The sequence below is a fragment of the Bos indicus genome, chromosome 28 (genome assembly GCF_029378745.1).
Source record: "Bos indicus isolate NIAB-ARS_2022 breed Sahiwal x Tharparkar chromosome 28, NIAB-ARS_B.indTharparkar_mat_pri_1.0, whole genome shotgun sequence".
NCBI classification, from domain to species: domain Eukaryota; kingdom Metazoa; phylum Chordata; class Mammalia; order Artiodactyla; family Bovidae; genus Bos; species Bos indicus.
The window spans coordinates 23,423,547-23,448,840 of record NC_091787.1 but is presented as its reverse complement, the minus strand read 5'-3'; the positions used below and the strand labels follow the sequence as shown (position 1 = coordinate 23,448,840).

Here is a 25,294-nt window from a genome sequence, read left to right as displayed (position 1 = left end):
AATTTTGTTGTTGTTTTTCAGTCGCTCAGTTGTATCTGACTCTGTCACCCCATGGACTGAAGCACACCAGGCTTCCCTGTCCTTCACTATCTCCAGGAGTTTGCTCAAATTCGTGTCCACTGAGGAAATTTTTCACTTGCAATTCCTGTCTCCCAGGGTGTTCTAGGACTTCCCGGTACAGGGATCCTTGGCCATTCTTTGCATAAGAAAAGAATTAATTCTGTGTGTGTGTGTGTGTGTGTGTGTGTGTGTGTGTGTGTGTGTGGTGGGGGTTGGGCTGGAGGGACTAAGATTAGAAATCTGTAGATCTACAACTACCCTTAACAATATGGGTGAATACCATGGAAGAATGCCACCAGAAGCTAGATTCAAAAGAGAGTACGTTCTTGATGATTCCCTTTATATAAAGTACCAAGACAGATAAGGCTACCATTTGCAGTTAGAGGTAGCACTAGCGGTTAACCTTTGGATATAGATCTAGCGATTGTAGGAAACAGAGAGGCTTTTTGGAGTTGTGGGAATCTTCTATTTCTTGATCTAGCTACAGAGAACACAAGAGCTCAGTATCCATTGAGCTATACATTGATAATATGTGTACTTTTCTCTGTAAATATTATATGTCAAGCACAAATTTTGTTTAAGCTATAGAAATGTCTCCCACATAGTAGAATATTGCTAAACTAATTACGCCTCTGACATCTTTTCTCATCTTCCCAGCATTCAGAAGAGAAATCAGTCACTACTTCCAAGGATCAAGGTAGTTAACATTGGGTTTCAATTCCTTCCCTTGTTCACTTTTTTTCAGTTTATCCAACAGTTTTTTCACTCCCCTGTTGCACAGATGTACAAAACCACATTTAAATAACATGTTTAACATTTGATGCCATTATCATCAAATAATACTTTATATTATTACACAAAATATGTGATTTTTTTTTCTTCCAGTTCTGTGCTTACTGTTAACTGGAAGCCCATGCCAAAACTGAGCAATAAAATGGTAGAGAATCAGGGTCTAGATAGGCTTTTCAGGAGTTGTTTGGGGGGAAAAAAATCAGAGTAGGAAAGAACATCTTGAAAGTCTGTCATAGAAAGATACAATATATTAGAATGGTATAGTCACTTTTTAACTTCAGACAGTAATTTCTTTCTTATATGCATTAAAGTGTAAAAAAATGTCTAATAAGATTTTACACTTCAAAGTCATTAACTAACTGATTAACTAATGAATCTACATAACAGCTGTATGAGGTTTGTGTTAAATATCTACCACTTCACAGATCTTGTGTCATTTAGAAACTCTTACAGCTCTTTTCATCTCTGCTCTTTTCAAAGTCTTTGAAAAGAACTAATTATTATCATGTCTCCAGTGAGGGGCATGTATCAAATTTCTCTCTTGAGAAGAGAAAACTCAATGCTTTATGAAGAAGTGACTTTCCAAAACCGGTCAAATAATTCAATGGCTTTCCTCGTGATATGACTCCAAATTTCGAATATCCTTTGCCACTTGTTACGTTTTGTTTGCTTTGAGGAAAAACAAAAATTCACTTGTTTGTCTGCATGTAGTAGGTGCTTAGTAAATATCCATTGAAATTATTTTATTGTGACTTTTTGATAAGTTGCTTTGAATAATTCAGTCATTATTTCATAGACTCAGAGTTTTTGAAAACACAAATATTAATATTGTGTCCCTTTCTTCCAAACACCTAAATTATTTCCCACTAGAAATGAATTAGGTATTAAGTTATATAGACCATTAAATTGCTACAACAGCATGTTTCCTTCAGTACTGAGTGTGGGGGGATGTGATATGTCCATGTTTGGGAGACAAAAATGAAAAGAAAGACACACAGACAGATGTTAGAGATGTTTAAAGAGATATTTTGAAAAGCAATGGTCAGTTCTTCAAGTAACATTTATGAAAAGGAAATGATGCTGAATTATTAGAAAAAGACAATACTAAGATCAAAAAATTTTATTCTGATGCTAAGCAAAATTGTTATAGAACAAAGCTTAATATGGAAATTTCATTAGAGGATTTTTGAATTTCTGGGGAAAACTATTTGGGTTTGATTTCATTTGTTAATTAGGCTCCAGAAATATTTAATCATTTTCTATAGATTGTGAACTTCTTAATTTAAATGGTTAATATGGGAACTTTGACTTTGCCATTCATATCAACTCACTGTGTTGCGAGAAGAACTAGTGAAAGAGAGGAGAATGACTTTTATTGAGCACTTGCTTGCCCACGAACATGTGATCTCAATTTATCCTCAGTTGTCTTGAGATGTGAAGCCCTGTTCCCAGTTTACAGATGAGAAAACTGATTGGATGCCATGCTACTAATCTAACTGATTCAAAGACTGTAATCTCTCTCCCATGCCAGGAAATAAACATAGTCTTCCATGAACCGATTTAATTTGAATACCTACAGGCCACATCTATTTTAACTGGTTCTGCAGGTATTCATCTGGGCACACTGATATACTGATTTAATAAAAACTTAGATATAAGAACCTTTTCTGTTTTGCGTTGTTGTTGTTGGCCCCCTCTTTCAGTCATACCCAGCTCACGCGGCTTGAATTCTGGCTGGCACAGGCAGTGCGGTCAAGGCTGCAGCTGTTCGCATCCCCTCCTCCCATGCTCATCATGAGTTCTGCAAATGAGCCCTGCAGACTGGTATTGCGTTCTGCAGTTTATTTGACAAATAGCTTTTGTGGCCTTTGATTTTTCATATCACTCATAAATTCTGGCAACAGACGGGCTGTTAGTCAGATTCAAATTCCATACATTTGAAAGGATAGAGCTGAAGATTTCTGCGTTGAAAGTAGACTCTACCCTAAAGATTTATTTGTAAATTTTACTGAAAACTGCTTTGAGAGGAACCTAGGATAGTCTCTTGGTGCTGCCTAACTGCAAATTCTTTCCATCCTTGCACCATAAATCTTGATAATACGTCTTTTAAAATGTGCCTGAGAAATGTATTTCGTGTTTATAGTGCTGGATTTTTAGTGAGTCAAATTGTGCTCCGGCAGTATGTTTGCCTCTTCACGTTCTGTGTGACACTGGAGGAAAATGGAGACTTCGGTCATTCAGCTGCAGGCTCTAAGAAAGCCTGTTGTAACTGTGCATTTTAATTAACCAAATCAGCTGAGGAAATGTTGTCTCTCAACTGTGGTGTAGCTGTCTGCCTTGTAAAGTACCTCCCTGGATAAACAGAGGACTTCTATTTCTTAAACTGCCTTTCCCCCATGGTCTTTAGGAGTGTTGGGTTTTTTCTTTTTTCTTAAATTACAGGTGGAGGAGGTTTAATTAACTCTAAAATGATTCTCCAGGAAACTCAGTTGCATTTTTTACAACACTTTGAGCTACAGTATAGTTACTGCAGGATGCGTGCTGTGATTGGAGCACAGAGAAACATTTATTAACCTAAATTTTGTTTTGTCATGTTACCAGAGATGGCATCTGCACTTGGGTACAGTTGAAATACAAATTGAAGATCAGATACTTAGGAAAAAAAAAACCAAAAACTAATCAGTGGGCTACTGTGAGCTGAGCGAACAAAATGCGACTAATTTAACCACTGATTATTTCTGCACAACACACTGCTGGATGTTAAACTGAGTTAAGTATGAGGAGACAGTTGTGGTTGAAAGAGTTATGTGCAAATTTGACCTCTGGAAATATAATTTGTGAGCCTGGTATTGAAAACTGCTGAATACATCCTGCTGCAAAACTTCTTACCTATATGTTTGATTATGGGTTAATTAAGCACTGAGTTCCTTCATTCAGCTATTAACCATGCAGAATATTATGAACCTATAGTTGATTAGTGATTTCAGAATAGTGGTTTTTCATGTCTTCAAACTATGTGCCATGGAGTCCAGGGCCCTCTACCTGCTCTAGACCAAGCAGATTCCAATACTGAAGATTAAAAGTAGAACAAGAACCCAACCACTTCTTATATTTCTTTCTTTTAAACAATATTAGAAACAAAATTTTTTCTTTTTAAAATTAAAGTAACCACACAGTATCTCTCAAGCAAGAGAGATAAAGGTTAGAGGTAAAAACCATGCAAATGTTTGCAATAAAAACTTGGAATTGATAACTAAGAGAGAGACTAAGGAATGTAGTCTTTGGGACTGACAAATATACACCGTCGAAACTATGTATAAAATACACAACTAATGAGAACTCACTATATAGTTCCAAGAACCTACTCAGTGCTCTGTGGTGACCTAAATGGGAAGAAAATAGAAAAAAGTGGGGGGATATGTTTGTGCATGTAGCTGATTCACTTTGCTGTATGGTAGAAACTAATACATCATTGTAAAGCAACTATACCCCAATAAAAATTAATTTTAAAAAAATCACTGAAAATACAATTAAATTAGCTTAGGGTTTCAAATAGAAGGTAAGAAAATGCACTGTGAAGTTCTCAAAAACCCTCATAGTTATACATTTTATGACTAAATAAAGGTTTCATTTCAATTCTCTTAGTACATATGTTCCAAAAATGAATCTGTTTCATTGATGGCAAAGATTACCATGGTCCAGAGACTGAGTGATACCTTACATTAAAAGAAATATCTGGATGTTCTGTTATAATAAATCTTCCCTGCCTTTACAAATCACAATTAAAATGTGCCTTAAAAGTATATTAGAGAGGGATATAATTTCTATTTCTGAAATTAAACTACAATTTACAAAATCACAGTTTTTCATTTATAGAACTAAACAAAACTGTTGAATACAAATAGATTTTTGACTGCCTTTTGAATTAAATTATTAGACTATGTTATCTTAATTATTGTTTTCTAAAAGAAAACAAAATGCCATTAGCATTAGCATTAGTTAATTTTCCTATTAACCCAGTCAGAAGGTACATAATCAAATGGTATGAATTGACTTATTGATAAAAGTTGGACAGAGGGAAAAATTGAAAGATATTTTAACTGGTGATGAGAGAGAGAAAAGAAATTCAATGGAAAGCTGTAAGATGATGAACAGAAAGGAAACACCCATCAACTGGCAGATGCTTCAGGCCTCTATAATCAGTTATGCCTTCCGCATAATCAATGTTCAGGAGGTTAAAAACAAAAAGTGAGCATTTCTAATTGTCAACTTCTAAGTATTTGATGTTCAGTGTTCAGGAGAATAGTTACTTTGAAAATGTGTATAATTAGTAAGCCGAAGACATCTGACTTGGTTTCAGTGATAGTGTGGGGTAGTCACTTTATTTGGGAAGAGGACAGACTTGGGACATGTCTAAAGTAGAAGCCCTGTGGCACTAGGCATGGGATCAGGAGACATCCACGCTAAAGAGAAAAGGACCTTTCCCAAGAAGCAGTGGATGTGGGCAGTCACAAGTATATGGCTTTTACAATAAAAGTTGACTATCCAACCTTCACTAAAATCAAGATATATTCGTTCTTTGAATTAAATATTCTTTATTTGTCTCACAATACTTTTTAACTCTTAGTCACTTTAACATACCAGCCAAAATGGTCATACTGTTGGCAACTATCAAAGAAAAATTGTTGTCAGATTATTTACAACAGAGAAGCAATTTAAATCTAAATATGAATCTTGAAAACCATATTTTTATAAGAATAATTTTTGAAATCAACTGATAAATGAGAAGAGGTTAACAGGAGGACCTGAAAGGGAGAGGAAAGTAATTTCTCATAAAAGAAATAGCTTGAGTAAAGGCATAAGAAGGGAAAGCACAAAGGTCCATATAGTCAAAACTATGGTTTTTCCAGTAGTTATGTATGGATGTGAGAGCTGGACCATACAGATGGCTGAGCACTGAGGAATTGATGCTTTTGAACTGTGGTGCTGGATAAGAATCTTGAGAGTCCCTTGGATTTGCCAGGAGATTAAACCAGTCGATTCTAAAGGAAATCAACCCTGAATATTCACTGGAAGGACTGACACTGAAGCTCCAATACTTTAGCCACCTGATATGAAGAACTGACTCATTGGAAAAGACCCTGATGCTGGAAAAGGTTGAAGGCAAAAGGAGAAGAGGGAAGCAGAAGACAAGATGGCTAGATAGTATCATTGACTCAATGGACATGAATTTGAGCAAACTGGAAGATAGTGGAGGACAGGGGAGCCTGGTGTGCTGCAGTCCATGGGATTGCAGATTCGCACACGACTTAGCAAGTGAACAGCAACAAGGAAAGCACATGCTACTTCAAGAACTGGCCAGTGTTAGAGCAAGGGGAATGGTGTGAGAATAAAAGTAAAGATGTCATTGGACTTTGATGGGAGATTAGGACTTAGGTTTTATATACCATATTACTCTTCAGTATTAACTATGTGCCCCTGAGGTTTTGGCAGTTAAGATTCTATTTCTTGAAAGTCGGCCAGATATGTTTTTTATCCCATACAAAAATAGATAGGGCTTCCATTGTGGCTCAGCTGGTAAAGAATCTGCCTGCAGTACGGGATACCTGGGTTTGATCCCTGGGTTAGGGAGATCCCCTGGAGAAGGGAAAGCCTACTCTGGCCTGGAGAATTCCATGGACTGTATAGTCCATGGGGTCGCAAAGAGTTGGACATGACATAATGAAATAGAGCTATTAAAGCATACTGTTGTACAGAAACTTTAAGCAATTTGAGCTAATGAAGTGAAGGAGTAGGTTACAGTTATGTGCCAAGCTTTATACTAAGTGATTTTTATCTAAGTCATCTGATTTAATCATCGTAGGATCTTTGTGAGTATTAAATTAAGTAATATATGCAGTGTGCCAAAACAAAGTACATAAAAATGTTCAAGAAATGCTGATTCTTTGCCTTATTGTGACAACCCTGTTATTATTATATTATTTTATACATTTTCATTTTTGAGATGAAGAAGCTAATAGTCAATATTTTGCAGTTAGTAAGTCCCAGAACCAGTCAAACTGGTTCATCCTGGATCCATAGCCCAAGTTCTGTCTTGTATGTAGTATTGTCTCTCTGTGGAGAAAACTAAGGAGAAATCCTGTGTATAATGGTAATTCACTGAGAGTTTACTGAATGGAACACGGATTATTTGCCCTGCCTTGGTTCTTGTGGGAAGGCCCCACTTCATGTTTGAGAAAAATATAGCAGTATCTACAAAGAATGATTTCAGAGGGCAAAGCACCTTTGCCCTCAGAAGCATAACCCCAGCTCTTAGTTATATGACTTTGTTACCTTTAGCAAAAGTTTTTTTTTTTTTTTTCTTTTAATCTCAATTAAAGTGTGAGTGACCTTGGAAGGGATAATGATACTAGTCAAGATCTGGGGATATGTTTTGAGTAAGGAGCACAAAACCAAGAGAGCCCTAGGTAGTACTGGATGGAGGAATTTCAGTGTGCAAAATCCTAAGTGGAGGGACGGTCTGGGAATGGGAGACAGGGAAGATGGAAGGCAGACACCTCAGACTTGACTAGACTGCACTCTAGAGACAAAGCCAGTCAGTTTTTCTGATCACTCCAATCACAAAATTGATGAATTGCGCTGTGACTTTCTGACAGGTTCAAAATATGAGCGGGGTTTCTAGCAAAGCCAGCAGTATTATACAGCAAGAGAACTGGGAAAAGATCTTCAGGCATGGAATAAAACAACTAAAAAACAAACAAAAGAAACCTTTGTGTTAGAAGTCAAAACGTTTAAGAATTGTGAAGCTTGAATTTAAGAATACAGTGGTAAATGTGGAGAGTAAAACAGATGTCAGGAAAGTGAAATAAAGAATGTCCACTATTGACTATCACTGTTAAGATTAAGAAATACAGAACGTGAGCCTTGGAATCTATGTTTTGTCTGTCTTGGCCTTTCTTTTTAATTTATAACTAGCGTAATGCTTTTGCATTTCAGTGTAAGCTAATAGAGACCCCACACATCTCTGTGTGTTAGACCATAAAAACAAGCAAGGTGGAGCCCATAGAAACATACATAGATTTTTACATTTTACTACTCAGTTCTCCCCATAAAAGTCCATAGGACTAAGTGCATGCTGCCTTTTAATGACATAAAATAGGCCAGAGTGGGTGCCACAGACTGAGAAGATGACTGTACTGGCAGATTAGAATATAACTAGCAAAGGGATATCCTAATGGTAACTTACTGGAATTCATTTCCTAATACGGGCTGGAGAAGTATATTTGGTTTGAGAAGCCTTGTGTGGGTAGGGTATGAATGATTTTAGGGCAGTCCTATAAAAAAGGGACAAGATTTAGGATTAATGGATGAAACCTGTCAAATAAAAAGAGTCAATATAAAGCCTCTGTTCTTATATTAAAAGACATATATATAAACATTCCTGGCACATAATAAGTCAAGTATGTAAAAATATACATACACATAAACAAATATATGGTAAAATGTTAATACTCATAGGAAGGATAGAGGTTTTTTTTTTTTTTTTCCCCCCTAAGCATCTAAGAGAGTCTTAGCTTGGTGGAAAACACAAAATATATATGTAATAGGGCCTCTACCATATTAAATAGATCTTTTATTATTCCATTGAATTTACTTCAATTATGTTACCTAAACTTTCTTAGGATAAATGACAATACTGCAACCAAATATTTATAGCCTTTAACTTTGAAATATCATATAAATTGTGCAGAATCCCTTTCATAAACCGATGAAAGGCAAGCCAACATTGATCCTTAAGTGCCTAGTTAGCTTTCAGATTTCTTAGAGAGTTTATAGGAGCTTCCCTAATGGCTCAGGTAGAGTCTGCCTGCAATGCAGGAGAACGGGCTTACTGTTTTAAGTTATCCCAGGTTTATTAGAGACTTTAAAGTCACTCTACTACTTTAAGATCAACGTGGTACATTCTATAAGTCTCCTTGAAACATTTTTGTGAGATGCTGGTTGATGGCATCAAAAAGGGGGTAAGCATGTTTGTTCTTGCAGAGAGTAAAACGGATCAATATTAATGATAAGAAGCACTTTTTAACGACACATATGGACCACCAAGTTGAAGCCATGATCACCACTCACTATACTATATAGCCTCACTATCTGGAGACATTATCTTTTTACCCCTACTTCATCAATAAATTTGAACCCCAAGAATGATTAATAATGATTTATACTTAATTGAAAATCCTTTTTTGCTCTTTACTGGCAAAATGTATTTTATACCCTGAATAGATGTAATCAGCACAATGAAGCTTTAACAGAAATTGCCTTTGTTAACTGCAGTCTTTGCCTTGTCATTGTATTTGTGAGGTGCCCCAAACTTGCATTTCATCCCTGCAAAAGACAAAACTCTGATTGTTGGTAGGTGGTTTTGACTGATGACATGCAGTTGAGTATTCCCATTGATAAAGTCCTATATTTTGTTTCTAGGAGTTAGTCAATTAAAAAGGAAAACAACATAGCTCAGCTGGTAAAGAATCCGCCTGCAATGCAGGAGCCCCTGGTTTGATTCCTGGGTCAGGAAGATCCGCTGGAGAAGGGATAGGCTACTCACTCCAGTGTTCTGGCCTAGAGAATTCCATGGACTGTATAGTCCATGGGGTCCCAAAGAGTTGGACATGACTGAGCGACCTTGACTTTCACTTTCAAGCTGTAATACTTTGCCAGATTGGTAATTAAACTATATTTCTTCTACTGAAAATCAGAAGATACTGTAGAGGTGGTTGTAAGCTGTAGAGGAAAGGGAAAAGGGTCAGCCAGACTTACATTTTGCTTTATGGTCTAATTTTTAAATTGAAGATATGATACTCCTTTTTAGTAAGTTGACTAATTGTGTTGATTTATATGAGCGAAGACTTTTTTGTGTTACATAGGAAGTAGGGAATAAGAGTGGGAGAAAGGAATAGATGATTTTTTTTTTTTCCTGGAGCAGGGGGAATGAGATTTACTGAAAGTAAAGTAAAAAGAATTGTCAAGAAATTTATCAATTTTCATTACAACATTTTCTGGATAGGTTAAGCCAGAAGCTCCTTTTTCTTTTTTTTCAATAAAATGGATTGTTTCTGCTTGGTCTTAGCTCTTGTTTTCTCTGTGTTCCTTAAATTCCCCTTACATGTTCAAGATACCCAACTCAAGCACATATACCAATAATCCTATGAAGGTAGAGTTGCATAAAATTAAAAAAATTTTTTTTTTTCCGTTGAAAAACCACCATCATCTCTCTGTTCTCAAAAGATTTCACAGAAAAAGATTTCATAGACACTCAGCTCTCAGGGAGGAGGAACGGTTTTCTACTTAAATTATAAGAATTTTGGGAATGTATCTGCTGCATCATACTTGGTAGGAAATGCTACACTCAGTAGAGAAAGATTTTTGATTACATTGGTCATTTTTTTTTTTTGATGAAAAGCCCACAAAGAGTACTCTTAAGTTTTTAATTTTTCGTAAATGAATAAGTTATTATTCATAAAAATTATTTGTATTTTTATGCTACTTTTTTTAATTTGGTGATTTTCAATAGCAATAACTGATAGATTAAACCCAATAGTAATTTCTATACTTGAAGGAAATTTTGGATACTCTCTCATTGGGGGAAAAATAAAACAGAGTATATGTCATGTAATCAATACCTGGAATATGTGCTAACCCCATGTAACATGTTAGAAGCAATTACTTTTTGCTCAATAATGGTGTCATCTTGCCACTTTACAAGATATATTTGTAAAGTGTAAAGTCATTAAGGGCTCAAAATAGTGCTACTGAAGAGGGGAACAGGGCAAATAACATAAGTTAATTGAAAGCTTTTGTTGTCATGACATTTTGGGGGACAAATTAGAATTTTGATTTAGTTGGATAACCTTTTGATTCACTGTTCTCTGGTTGGTATCTGTTTATGTTTATTGTATATTATGGTCATTATTAATAACTCATAGACTTAGATAACATTGGGTGAAAGAAACTTCTTTATAGAAAATAAAGATCAAAGACAAATTTAGTTTTAGACACATGGCCAAGTCTCAGAATTCATATTAATGTAAATGGACTTAGGTTTCTGTTACATAGAGATTAGTAATGTCTTTCTAGCCCAGGCCAAACACAGAACACCTGCAAACATAGCTGATCATCTTAATAAATGCTCTTTGAAAATAGTAAGTAGATGACATTTTAGAGTTTACAAAGTATTGCTCACATTGTGTCCTCCCAATAACCATATGAAGTCAATAATATTTGCCCATTTTACAGATGGGAAACGTCAAGTTCAGAAAAGCGAAGGGATTTCCCCAGGATTACCTGACTTGAAGATATCAGAGAAATTTGAATTTAAGGCCCATACAGTGCTCTGTTATATATGGCCTTGATATTTTCCTTAAATCAAAATAATCATAAACTCTTGTTATGCAGATTATTTACTGTATTCTACTGAGTATAAAATCACTGATGATGATGAGTAGGCGACAGTGGGTCTAATTCTATCTATAGGCAATTATGGCTGAACTCTGACTTTCACCATGTTATTTCATTAGTTCTCAAGAGTCATTTAATGCAACCTATTTAGCTTCCATTAGTTCTGTTTTCTGATGACATTTGTAATTAGAATTCACTGATACTATTTTTCATGTTAATAGTTTCTTCCAGCTGCCTCTAATTTTTAACATAGGTAGCTAACAGAATACAAGTATAGAAAAACTCTATGGGTTTGCTACAGATCCAGATTCTAATGAGAATCCAGGGGAAAGGGAATCAAAGAAGCAGCGCTGTTTCTGAATTTTTCATTTCTCATGGCTCGGTTCTCATTTGTCATGGCTGGAACTCATTTTGTCTTAGTCTTCATAGCCTGATGCTTGTTTCTGATGCTGGTCTAATCCACACTTTAAATAACTATGTAAGTTCTCTTTTTGGTAAATGTCAAGGGAAGAGAAGATATTTCATGCACCTTCAGCATCCTAAAATCCTTGCCAGTTCTACAAATCTGACTCTGCATTATCCTTCCCCAGAAGGAGAGCATAATTTCATTATCTATGAATCATCACCTCTTAGACTGTAACATCATTGTCAGAGAGCCTAATAGAACCAGTGTTCAGCTGACTGAAAAGGGAGAGGGAGGGAGAGAGCACTGGGGCAAAGAACAGGTCATTGCCATGATCAACAGACTGAAGCATTCTAGAGCCGGAAGGGGAGGCCTCCCTTATTCCACAGCTCAGACACTCCTGCCTGGTAAATAACTGATCCTGGGTCTTTCAATATTGATATTGAAATTTGTTTTCCCCAACCTAAATTACATGATATTTTAGTATTCTGCCTATGTAAATACTCTCACCTAATGATATTCATCCAATGCCAATGATTTTAAATACTTGAAAGTATTTATCTATTTTTTGTTATGCTATTACTTGTTCTTCATCTTAGGACACTTATTTCTAGCCCTCAGTTCCAGTTCTGTGGCCTCTGGCCATTACTAAGTAAGTCAATATACAAAATGTAACTTTAAAATGTTACACTATAACTATGTTTCCAAGGGGGGAGGATTAAATAAAAGTAAAATCTGATTCATGGATCAAAAACTATATGTTGAAAACCACACTTACATAGGAATTTAGGATGAAAACTAATTGAATGTTTGAGTAGCTGTGGTTAGTCTAACCAGCCACTGGAGGTCACTGCTGCTCCACAGAAATGCAGTTTATTGCCTCTCTGTCTGGTTAGGTAGTTGGTTCACCAAATTAAGTTTAAAAAAAAGGTTTAAATTATTTGAAAAGATGTAATGTCAACATCTTTAGAAAATATAAACTAATTTAAAAGGAATATATCTTGGATAAGTATTGCTTAGAAGACTGTGACACTCGGAATATATTAACTCCATGCTGCGGTAGCACTATGTGTACTGGGGCCCATAAAAATTAGAAAAAAAAAAACCCATACTTTTCAAAGACTAAACTGTATTTCCTCTCTCTCTGGTAAAGCATGCAAAGACTGAATCCATTCTGCGTTGACGTGTCTCTGTTGTGTAGTTCAACAGGTCAGGCTGTTTATTTAACTGTTGTCTAGTTGGACACAATATAAATTTGGGACAGAAAATGAAATATCAACTAATATGCACTGAGTTTAAAATACTTATGAAAATAGATTTATGGTTTGCAGTCCAAAATTTGCCATGGGGTGGGTGTGAGGACAACAACATTTGAGCAGAACATTTACAAGTCAGCTTTGTTATATTTTTTGTGGTGAACTAGTAATTGTCTAACCTACAAAAATTATATGCTGAGAACTAGAAATGCTTCATTCCCAAAGAGAGGGAAATTTTTTTTTATAATTTCATGTCCTGAATCAAAATTACTTTTACAATCTAAGGAATTTTATTTTGGTTCTTATCTAGTGTTAAATTTATATATAGCTAAAGTTAGGCATTAAAAAATGACCAGCCTTCAAATTTTGGTTATTCATGTAACCTTAACACACCAGGTGGTTTTGAATTTTAGAAACACTTTTAAAACAACAAGCATATTTCATATATACTAGCAGTACCACAGCATTGAGAATTTTCAAAAATTTCAAAATATACCTTGCCTAAATTTATTTGGTACCCATGACAAACGAGGCAGAAGTTCAAGTCAAAGAATAGAAAGGGGCTTTTTCACTTTAACACTGCATTTAATTAATACAATCATCTTTAGTACAGGTAAAAATGAGGCTGACCAAAGAAAATTTCTTTTTTTTAGATGAAATATGTATTTACTGACATTTTATGAAAAATGTAAAATTACAACTTCAGTGAAAAACATCACAGTAGGCTCAGTCATCCAGTTCATAGTACTGGGAGGAATTATCTGCATTATTAATCAATTGGGAATCTGGGACTATTTGCAATTAATAAATGTATATCCAATAGTTATCCATGGACAAATATATTATAGCTATGATGCTTCTCTGAACTGGTATCTATTTAAGATTTAATCAAAATCAAAGTACCTTGAAAAATCTACTTTAGATGTTCCTTTTTCTTTATTGCTTATAAAAGTATGATTTTTATAATCTGGCTTCTTTGCAATTATATCTCATGGTGACTTGCCTAGATTTTTCCTCTCAGCATATGAAAAGCCTCCAACCTATATAAAAATGCTGGTAAAAATAGCCATTTAGTTTTTCTTTTTTTTTGCTGCAGCGATTCTGTTTTGAAAGAACAGGGGCATGGTTAAAGATATAAGGCTTGACAAGTCAAATTAAATGAAACAGGCTCAGTGTTGCAATTTGAGATTTTTGCTCCTATAATGGAATTGTTCATTTTAGAGAATGAAAAGCAGACTAAAGACATTTTTCTAAAATCTAAATGAACTGTAGTCAAAGTTACTTAAATACAGAAGCTGTGATATTTGTGCTGCAGTCAATAAACTTTCACCATCGACATAAAAACATGCATGCAGCTTGCATATGGCCAGCAGGGTCTGTACAGATTCATACTGATGAATGGAGTTCACAATACAGATGAACATGGGGAGACTGTAACATCAGCACTGTACCATCAACAACAGAGAAGCAAAGGACAACTGCCATGGGGTTGGTCTTTTTCCTTGTAAGATTTATTTTATCTTATTAAGGTGTTGTCAAAACTATCCTTTTCAATGGGTGGTGGAAATCGAGTCTTAAAATGTGTTCTCTATGCCTCTGAATGAAATGTCAGTCATCAGGGGACTGGCATGTGTGCAGGGCATATAGTGAAACACAGCAGGACAGCCTGACAAATCCCAAACAGAAGAACAGACAGAGCTCATGATTCTACTCCCCACATTAGGGTCCTAAAAGAGCTGGAGAGAGAAATTCTGGTAAGCTTCTAATCACATGCGTTTAGCAAGCTGCATTCCTGTTTGCAAGCCTCATCTCTGAAAACTTAAGGTGAGGATGTGTGGAAAAATCTGCCTCCTCAAATTTGCCTCTTGCCTATTTTATTTATTTATTTATTCATTCATTTCGGATATGTGGAGGCTAAAAGAAACTGACAGTGAAACCTCTACTGTGATTTTTACAGAGATGGATTTCAGAGACAAGGCTTCAAGTCTAAACTTTTGTGTTTTTACTGTCTCCTCACATTTTGCAGTCATTTACTTGCAACAATTTAACCCTTCCACAGTTTTCTTTAGGCTTGCTTTATTGTAATTCAAACACCTCTGAAAACTGCTTCTGGTGCTTCTTTAACAGAGCACCGTCTTTCAATAGTTTCCTGCAATTTTCTTTTTAAGCTAGGTGTTGTTTTAAGACTGCCCCTAAATGTTCCTATAATCAAGTCATCTCCTAGAATCAGTTTCAGCTCCAAGTACCTGGGATCATTCAGGTTTTCCTTGATTTACCAATGAACTGCAAACCTTCTAAAACTGTAAATTTGGTCCTACTAGGAGAATAACAGCAGATGTGAGGGATCACTTATGAAAGAAGTTTTATCTTAAAACAAGTGTGACATTAATGGAATCAATAAAAGGTTGTATACAATAGGCATTATATTAAACCAGAATTCAAGCTTCACATTGATTGTGGTATTTAAATTTCAATGGGTTAACTCTGTATGAAAGGAAAATGACCCGTATTATGAATGTACTAAAACAGACGGGGAAGGAAGGACTTTGCCAGCAGAGGGAGAGGGAGAAGGATGGGGAGAGGGGCACCACGTTCCCTTTATAGTCACCAGAGTTCAATAAAGCACCACTTATTTCCCAGCTTTTAAGAGCGCTTTTATCACAATGGTTCATACCTCACACTCCCTGGAGCCTGATTTGTTATAGGTGCAGGGTCCCGTCCCATTCAGCAGCATCTCGCTGGTCTCCGTGTTGGTGGGTTTATAATCTACGTAAAATTCCTGGGTGCTGGGAGTCATTTGCTTTAGGGACTGTCTTTTCTTTTTCCTGTGCCTTCTCATGAGGGAGCGCTGCTGCAGCTGCTTCATGCTGGCAGGATACCGCTTCCACGACACGTAGATAACAAGCAGGATGACAAGCACAGACAGGAAAAGGGCCACGCTCCCTGCGATGATTTTATGAAAAGAGATGTGCTCAGTGTCAGCATCAGTCTCTGGGCCAGGCTCCGTGGCTCCCACCGTGGGGGACAGAGGGGGTTTGCTTTCATGCTTCGGCCTGGGGAGCTTGGGCTTAAACGTTGGCTTTGGGAGTGCCCTGGCCAGATCAAACCTCTCTGTGGTACTTTTGCCACAGATGCTGTAGTTCTTCACTGCATCAATCACATTTACTCCTTGCAGCTCTTTGGGACTGGCACAGATAATTGTATTCTCCCTCAGTCCTTTAAAACTTTTCAGCCAGTTTACCAGGGAACAAATATTTCTGCTGCATTCCCATATATTCCCGGCAAGACTGATGTCATTGAGGGATATCCAAGAATCCAAAATCTCTTGACCAATAAATGTGAGCTTGTTGGAATCCAGGTTGAGGCGCTGCAGATTTGGGACACACTGGAAAACGCTAGGTCCACTAAAAGCTTCGATCTCATTGCCTGATAAATCAAGCCTTTGTAATGAGCTCCAGGTCCAGGACATGGTCTGTCCTATGACACTGATTTTATTCCACTGCAAGTAAAGGTTCTGAAGGCTCACCAACCTTGGAAAAAGGGCCAGATTGAGCTTTGAAAATTGATTGTGCTCCAGGTGAAGTTCTTTGAGTCTGATCATACCAGCAAAGACATTCCTGGCTAAACTTCGGATTCGGTTGTACCCCAGGTCCAAAAGTTCCAGGTTGCGGCAGTCTTGGAATATTCGCACTGGGATGGTTCTCAGGGAGTTAGACCGTAAGTGTAAACTCAGCAGCTTTCGCAAACCCCGAAACTGTTCAGATCCCAGAGAATGCAGCTGATTGTAGGACAGATCCAAGTTCCGTAAATTTGTCACAGGTCTGAAGGTATTGTTGAGAAAATAGGAGATTCTGTTGGAACTCAGAATCAACTCTTTGAGTCTGCGTATTCCATTAAAAGCATTCTCATCAATATTGCTGATATGGTTATGGTCAAGGTATAGCCAGGTGAGCTGGTTGAGCCCTTTGAATTGATTATACTTAAGTTTTTGAAGGCTGTTATAGCGAAGGGACAAACCTAAGCAACCAGCAGATATACTTGAGGGTATCTCCTGTAATTTCTGAGATTCACAATATACCATTTTGCCTTCACACCTACAGCCCTTAGGGCATCCTCGTTCAGCAGAAGAAAGCATTGTCAGTAAGACAGTGGGGGCTATAACCAGTGCTACAGCTGATCCGCTCAGTAGCCTAATTACATTGAAACCTGGAAATAAAAACAACTTAGAAAAGTTATCCCCCCAAAAAAAGAATTAATTTATTTTTTAATCAAGCAAAAATAAGCATATATTTTCTTTTTTAGAAATTTAAATGTACAGAGCAATATTTAACAGCAAATATCATCTCCTTATAATTTAAAGAGAATTGTCTTTAGGCTTTTTTTTTTAATAGTTAAGCAAGGAAACATGTTCACTAAGCAGTTGAATTTATAGTCTTAGAGCAGAGCAAGGTAATCTCTACAATAATTAAGGCAGAATTAATACACAGACTAGTGGATTTTTTTTGTTTTTGTTTTTTTAAGAAGAAAAGAAGAAAAATGACAAAACATACCCATCCTTTGTATTGTTCAAAGGTCGTCCTTAGGTCTTTTGCTTTGGCTTAGGGGGCCACTTGCATGACAGCCCCTGTCAGCTGCACTGTAGTGAGTCAGGGCTCGCTGACACCCAGGAAGAAAAATTGGACCCCTTGGGAGATGGACCGATTTTGGAACATTATTCTTTGCCAGCCACGCAGAACACTCCAAGAACAAATAAATCCCAACACCGCATTCGCAGCAAAACATCAAAATCTTCCTAGGTAATAGGATCTTCATGGATATTACGTTTTTGCATCTTTACAGTTTTTTTTTTGGTGGGGGGAGGTGGTGTAAAAAAAAAAAAAAAAAACTGGCTTCTACAATTTCTTCTTATCAGAAAGCAAGATGTATTCCTTCAGGCAACATGAGGCTACCTGAGCTGCCACATCTGTATTCCATAGCCCAGCATTTCTGGTGGCGAGCACCCAGTTCAGCCACAGAGCTGCGTTGGAGCCCAGAAGGCAGGAGAGCCCCGTATCGCGCACACGCTCAGCTCACTTCTGCAGACTGTCATTCTGAAAGCTGCTCAGACTGTTGCTTTGGTTTCAGTGAATGCAGTCTTATGTAAAGCTGCCCCCAGTGGTGAAGAACATTATGGGCATGTGCAGAAATGTCTCTCTTTTATCTTGCAAATGAGCAGGCTCTCTGCTGGAAAATGAATGATTCTTTTGGGTGGCTCAATAGGAACTGAATGGTCACCGTAATCAATAACTAGCAACATTTTCTGTAATTTCCAAGTCTTGTTTTACAATTTGGCAACGTCTTTATTGTCTGCATCCACTTAATCGCTAAACATGTGCTGCCCAGAGTTTTTCTGGAGCTTGACATGAAGTTCACAGACCGAATGTCAATTTTTCTTAACCTCAACGTAGGCTTAGAACTGAAATTTATAAAATGAATTATTGAACTTTTCACAGAGAAGCATTAACTGCCTGCCCATTTGACCTCTTGGAGTCACAATGATTATATTATACAAGATGTCTCAGGATGCTAGCTCACATACATTTTGAAACAGAGAGGATAACTAATGACATATAAAGTAATGTGTCCAATAACCTTTCTGGTTTTCCCACAAAAGACATAATTGATTTAATTGTTTATGACTTGGTTTGTTGTTTTTGTTGCTGTCATTTTATCTTTTTTTTTAGTTAGAAGAGAAATAAGCCATGTTTAGTGTGAGTACAAGAATCAAGAGAGCATTTGGTTCAGTTTGTTGATGCTGCTGGTATTTATTACACTAATATTTATTGAGCCATTTCTAAGATAGCGTTTCAATGGGCTATCTTATTCTATCTGTAAACAATATCATGCTGTAGATTCCATTATACCCTTCATTTTAAAGATGAGGAGACTGAGTCTGGGAAAGGTACCTTGCTCAAGGTCATATGGTAAGTGGGAGGATTGAGATTCAGAGCCATATCTCTCTTATTCTTGAACCTCTAACCACTAGATGATCCTGTTTGAACAGCATTGTTATCTTCACTTTAAAATGGTCAAATGAAAATTAGCCTGATGAAGTCATTTTGGCAAAGTAGCTGTAATAAAATAAAATTCTTGATTTCTAGAACAGGTTTGCATAAACTTCTTTTATATGCATCTTCTAATAAGTATTCTAAAAACTAAAGAGGAAAGGCTTAGTCTAGTGATTAAGAGGATGAATTTTTGCACCTAGGTTCAAATCCTGACTATATTTTATCAGCTCTATAAGACTGACTATGTTTATCATCTTCTCTATGCATTAGTTTTGTCTTCTACAAAATGGGTATCATAACAAAATTCCATTTAATAGAGAGTTTGAGAATTCAGTCATCTCCATATCTGTAGAATATGAAGATGACATAATCTTAGACTAGTATGTGACACTTAATAAGCCTGTGTTAACTGTTATTTGAATAATATCAACTTTTCTATACCTGCTGATATTGCATGTTATTTAGTATTTAATAGTGACTGTGGTGACTGTCATTAACTCACAAAGAACTATCTCACTGAATATTTTTTATATTGTTTATAATTGGTTTCTGAGATGCTCTCAGTCTTGCCTTCTTTGATGAGAAGTGTTCGTAAATCACCATCATCTCAACTGTATCTTTAAAATGAATATTTAAGGTAGACTGTAACTCATAATTAATGTTTGATTTTCTTCAACAGAGCAGAATATGGTAACATCTGCCCCACAGAGAAAACCATTTTGTTTAAAAAAAAAAAAAAAGGTAATTTAATTTTTCTTTTTAAGTTTTCCTTGCTAGTCTTTGTCAGGTGAATTGACTGGAAAATCATGGAAAGCTTTCATATTTTCAAAGGGAGAGGCTCGGTAACAGTTATGATAAATAAAAGGGGCCCCCTGGGTACAGTCAGATTTCTCATATAAGGTGCCATTAATAGGACAGTACGTGCAGGCTGAGTCACTTCAGTGGTGTTTGACTCTTTGTTACTCTATGGACTGTAGCCTGCCAGGATCCTCTGTCCACAGGATTCTCCAGGAGTGAGTTGCCATACCTTCCTCCAGGGCATCTTCCTGACCAAGAGATTGAATGTGTGTCTCTTACGTCTCCTGCATTGGCAAGCAGATTCTTTACCACTGGTGCCACTTGGGAAGTGTTTCCTCCCAAATTATTATGCTATGAATTTACATAAAGCCTCCAAAGAGCTTGTTAAAAAGGTAAATTTCCCAATCCCTCCCCCAAAATTTTGATTCAAGGAGACAGAAGAGGCTCCATTTATCAGCAGACTCTGATGGACAGCTAGGTTTAAGAAACACACTGTAAAGGGATAAATAAAAATAATAAATTTTCTCCTAGTAGGAAGAGAGGACATATAAAACTATGATATTGTGATATAAGTTCTGTGAGGACAGAAATAAAGTTTTATCTGCTTTGGTTTTCCTAAAAACTGCTGCAGCACTTGGCACATTTTAGATGCTCAATAAATATTTACTGAACAGACGCATTTTTATGAGGGTCAGAAGTACATTTGATGTAGGATAAACTGGTTATGTAATGCTAGTCTTGTATACATAGGATTGATCTCTGCAAAATTCCTCTGCCAGTGAGATTGGGTACAATTTTGGAGAAAGTGTTCTTTAAAAATGTGTGTGAAAAGGCAAGAAATTGGGAAGTGGAAATACTCAGATGGTCAGCATGTGATCTTCACTTTCTATGTAGACATCTCTTGTCTTTATAGTTAAACTGTACGGTTTTTGAGAATAGTAAATATAGGTTTGAATATTCCCTTTGGCATTTTACACCTTTTATCATCTAATATCCCAAATAGGGTGTGACAATTTGTATCTATTAAAAAAGACTAAAGAGAATACTATTTATAACTCCTTTATCATCCCTGTTGCTTGAAGGGCTCAGATTTTTCTCTTCACCATCCCTGCTTCTCTTTGGGAAGTAATCATTGCCATATCTGTTTTCCCAACAGCTGCAGAAGGCTGCTCTTGGGTGAATGGAGGCCCCAACAACTTTATGTTTTTATTCTTCTTTCATTCTATGACAGAAGCACAGTTGAGCCCACTGAGAATGTAGTTTGCTTACTTTGCTTTTCCTGGGATAAATCTTGGATTAATATGGTGAATAACATTTGCTGTGTGTTACACACCGTGCCATTAGCAGACATTTTTCTGGTATCTTGGTTTCTGATCTTGCTTTGCTCCATAGTTCTGACTTTACAGTCACCTTTTGGGTCTCAAAGTTGATTTTTTCTCTTAATGCTGACTATTGATCTCTTCTTCAACAGCAATCAGTAGCCATTCTTGGACTGGGTCTAACTCCAGGTTCTCTGGTTGCCTCCTACTTTCCCACTAATCCTTAAGCCAGTATTACCACCAGGTCGATCCTGGTTCATGGTAATGAAATGCTTGAAGAGGGAAGACCATTCATGAGACTGGTAGAGAAATCAAAAAATAAAGTAGTGCAATGCTAACCCAGACTAAAAACTTGAGGCTACAGAAATCACTCCAAAGACATAGTCTCTCAAAAGAAAAATAAAACCTTATATTCAAAAAGATTTTAGTAATTTGCTGGTTATTTTTTAAAGTTTATTCTCCTTCTACTTGTTGACTACTGCAAGATGATCATTTCTTATTTGCCTTTCAAAATAAGCAAAATTATACTACATTATGTATTTAGCAAATTCATTTGCATTTAAAACCATGTACAGAGCAAACTATAAACTACCTGACAAATTAAATTTCCCCAATGAATCTAGGGCCTTAATGATTTATATACTTATGGAATATAGTGTCATGTATCTAAAGACTTTTTTATTTCACTTATAGTACTTCAAAAAGCTTAACATATTTTGTTTAAATTGGGCAAATAAATCCAATCTCAGTTATATAATGCCAGATTTCAGTCTAATATGAAACTGAATTGCCAAATATAAACTTAGAAAATCAATTTAAAGTGGATATTGTGCTTGTGCTGCTATGCTCAGTCATGTCTGACTCTTTGCAACCCCATGGACTGTAGCCCACCAGGCTCCTCTATCCATGAAATTTTCTCAGGCAAGAATACTGCAGTTGGTTGCTATTTTATCCCCCAGGAGATCTTTTCAACCCAGGGATCAGACCCATGTCTCTTGTGTCTTCTGCATTGGTAGTTTGGCATACCTGAGAAGCCCAAAGTGTATATACTGATGTCTTAACAATGGATTGGTCTCAGAGATTACATTTATTTAACAGTTTGGGTAACCACTATGTCCTAGACACTGTTCCAGACACTTAGAGTACATTAGTATACAAAGCAGATATCTAAGCTTACATTCTGAAGGAGTAAGATGAACAATAAAAATAAAATAAATAATAAAAGTAGTATATTACTGAGCTTCCCTGGTAGCTCAGTGGTAAAGAATCTACCTGCCAATGCAGGAGATACATGTTCAATCCCTGGGTTGGGAAGATCCCCTGGAGAAGGAAATGGCAATGCACTCCAGTATTCTTGCCTGGAAAATCCCAAGGACAGAGGAGGCTGGTGGGTTATAGTTCATGGGGTCTCAAAGAGTTGGACATGGTTTAGTGACTAAACAACAACAATTATAGAAAAAAGAAAAGTAAAAAAGACAGTGAAGATTAGAAGTGGAAGGGGTGAGGTGGATTTTAGGTAAAATAGGATGGTTAGGCCCACTAAGAAAGTGGCTTGAGTAAGCCTTGAAGAAGATGAGGTTTTTAACCTTATATATATATATGGGGAGTGGCCAGTGCAAAGGCACTCAGGTGGGAGCAGCTAGTGTGTTCAATGAATAGCAGAGGCTAATCAGTCTGGAGTGTAGAGACATGGGAGAAAGTAACTAGAGATGAAGTCAGAGAGGAAACAGACTGTAAGGGACGAGAGTAAGAGCAGGGAAGCCAGCAGGGAGGATATTATACCAATCAGGCGACAGACAATGGGGACTTGGACCAAGATGGTATTGTTACAGAGGGTGAGTGTGGTGTCTGGCTGCTTGCAGCCCAAAAGCCTATAAAGAGGCCAGATTGGTGGAAAGGAAATTTGCTTTATTTCAGATGCTGGCAACTGGATGGGAGAGTGGTGGACATCTGTCCAAAGGCCAACTCCCCCAACACATGCACAGTGACAAGCAAGGGGTGAGACCTTTTACAGGTGGATGAGGGGGAGCTACATGCAGAAACAGCACAGTTATCTCTAACAGTCATCTTCAGATTGGTCATCACTCGTCTGACCAGCATCATTTTGGTTGTTTTTGGTTCAGTAATCTTCAGTTCCGGGGTCCATTTGTTCCCATTTCTTTGCGGCCAGTTCTTGGAATTGTGACAGCTCATGTCCTGGGTACAGTCTGGTCATCTTGTAGTTAACTTCTCTCCCTGGTGTTCTAGTATCTATCTGTAAGATAGCTCACAGGATATGGCTTAGAATATTATCTATAGCCTTCGAGAAAGAACTAAAGTCCTCGACCATGCTTAATGACTACATTATTATTATTTAGTCTCCTTTGACTGTTTTTCTTTGTATTTGCATTTCTCACTTCTCTGATTAATTCTTTGACTAAAGTTTTCCACAGATAAAAGGCAGGCAGAGGGCATAGTAGCGGGGCAGGGACAATAGGATCCTGCTCTGATTCAGTATCAATGAAAGTGGTGAGGATTGGTTAGATTCTAGACTTGTGTTTAGGTAAAACCAATGGAGATTTCTAATGGATTAGAAATTGAAGTATGGAATAAATACAGAAATTAAAGATGCCTTTAGTTTTATGGGCTGAGCAATTGGAGGGATGGTAAAGCCATCAACTGCTTCTATAGGTCAAGTTTGGGGAATAACATCAAGGGTTCAGCTCATTTGAATTATGTTCGAATTTGGCCCTGATTTTTTGTCAGACTTTAATTTTTGCAGCATGTTCTTGATATTAGGCCTCAAAACACCATGATGTATTTTACAATATTTTATAAAATGATTAGCAAAATTAGGCACTAAACAATAGCAACATGGATTTCTATTTAGATGTCCTAGACAGTGGCAACATCTTTGCAAATGGTATTGGAGGGCATGGAACCAAAAGCTTTGATGAAAATTAAAAATTATATAAAGACCAGATATGATAACATTTGGACTTAAAGTTTTAGAAAATAAATTTGGTGAATCTGAAAGGTTTTTCTAAAATAATTTAGAGAATGACATATGCTTTTTATTGCATATGCCAGTTGACATTTGGAATTTGAAATTGATTCTGGCCAGTCTTCTTAGGGTCTCAGTTTGCTTGTCTACAAAATAGTACTCATAAAACCTGTGCTATGAATCTCTAAAGTTTTTATTTAGGATCAAGTTACATATTTACATGTAAATACATTGTAGACTATAAAGTGCTATAAAATATTTCTGAAATCTGAGTACCCATGAGAAAATTAATTTTTCTTTGAGTTTCATCTAGGTTCTCTGTTCATCAGCATACAGTGGAACAAACATGTGTCTAGGGTCACTAAGATGACCAAGGGCTTTCCAGGTGGTGCTAGTGGTATAGAACTCACCTGCCAATGTGGGAGACATAAGAGACATGGGTTCAATCCCTGGATGGGGAAGATCCCCTAGAGGAGGGCACGGCAACCCATTCCAGTATTCTTGCCTGGAGAATCCCCATGGACAGAGGAGCCTGGAGGGCTACAGCCCATATAGTCACCAAGAATCGGACATGACTAAAGCAACTTGGCACACGCGTAACATGACCAAGGGCTGAGTCAGAATTTACCAGTATTATAAAATTTCGTCAGTATTCCCTTTCTACTATGATTTTTAATACCATATCCATTTAATATACAGCATACGTCATTGACATTCTGTGTTCTAACTCATAAAGTGCTTTCACCAATAAGTGCATGTAATCTAGATGTTTCAAAGAGCTTCATATTTTTGACTTGGTCACTGTATCATGTAATAAGATGGTTAAAATGCTAACATAGATCCTTCCAACTATGAAAATTTTATTTTCTTCATTTCTAGTTGGTAGAATACTTATATGCATTTGTACACTTATGACTATATTCTGCTCATCCATCGAGGTATTAACATGTCTCTGAAGTATCCTTGGTTTCCATCTGCTTGCTTCAAGGGCTCCATTAAAAACCATGTCTGGTCATATATGGTGATGAGTGGATATCTCTGACTTAGATAAATGGATGAAGAAATTTCCAGGTCTGACCATTAAAATAGTTTCTCAGTGTTTTTTGGAAAGAGGCAAATCAAGTGAATAAGACCTACAAGAGTATATAACACATCTGCCTATTCTTCACTTACAGATACAT

At 36.8% G+C, this 25,294-nt stretch overlaps 2 protein-coding genes across 9 annotated transcripts in view; one reads left to right on the top strand and one right to left on the bottom strand.

Annotated features, from left to right (window-relative positions):
• Positions 1 to 18,064, bottom strand: part of LRRTM3 (leucine rich repeat transmembrane neuronal 3) — a 210,084-nt gene extending 192,020 nt beyond the window's left edge. The window contains exons 1-2 of the mRNA XM_019953898.2: positions 17,517 to 18,064; positions 15,641 to 17,172 (exon numbers count right to left, since the gene is read on the bottom strand). Coding sequence (XP_019809457.2) covers positions 15,641 to 17,172; positions 17,517 to 17,520 — 1,536 coding nt within the window. The 5' untranslated portion in view covers positions 17,521 to 18,064. The remainder of the gene's footprint in view (positions 1 to 15,640; positions 17,173 to 17,516) is intronic.
• The window catches only part of CTNNA3 (catenin alpha 3), a 1,976,430-nt gene that overhangs the window by 864,047 nt on the left and 1,087,089 nt on the right, over positions 1 to 25,294 (top strand). The window contains exon 1 of one of the 8 annotated variants that reach the window (XM_070781780.1): positions 316 to 12,117. The exons of the other annotated variants lie outside the window; for them this stretch is intronic. The gene's annotated coding sequence lies outside the window, so the exon portion shown is untranslated. Of the gene's footprint in view, positions 1 to 315; positions 12,118 to 25,294 lie in introns of those variants that run through there. 8 annotated transcript variants of the gene reach the window in all.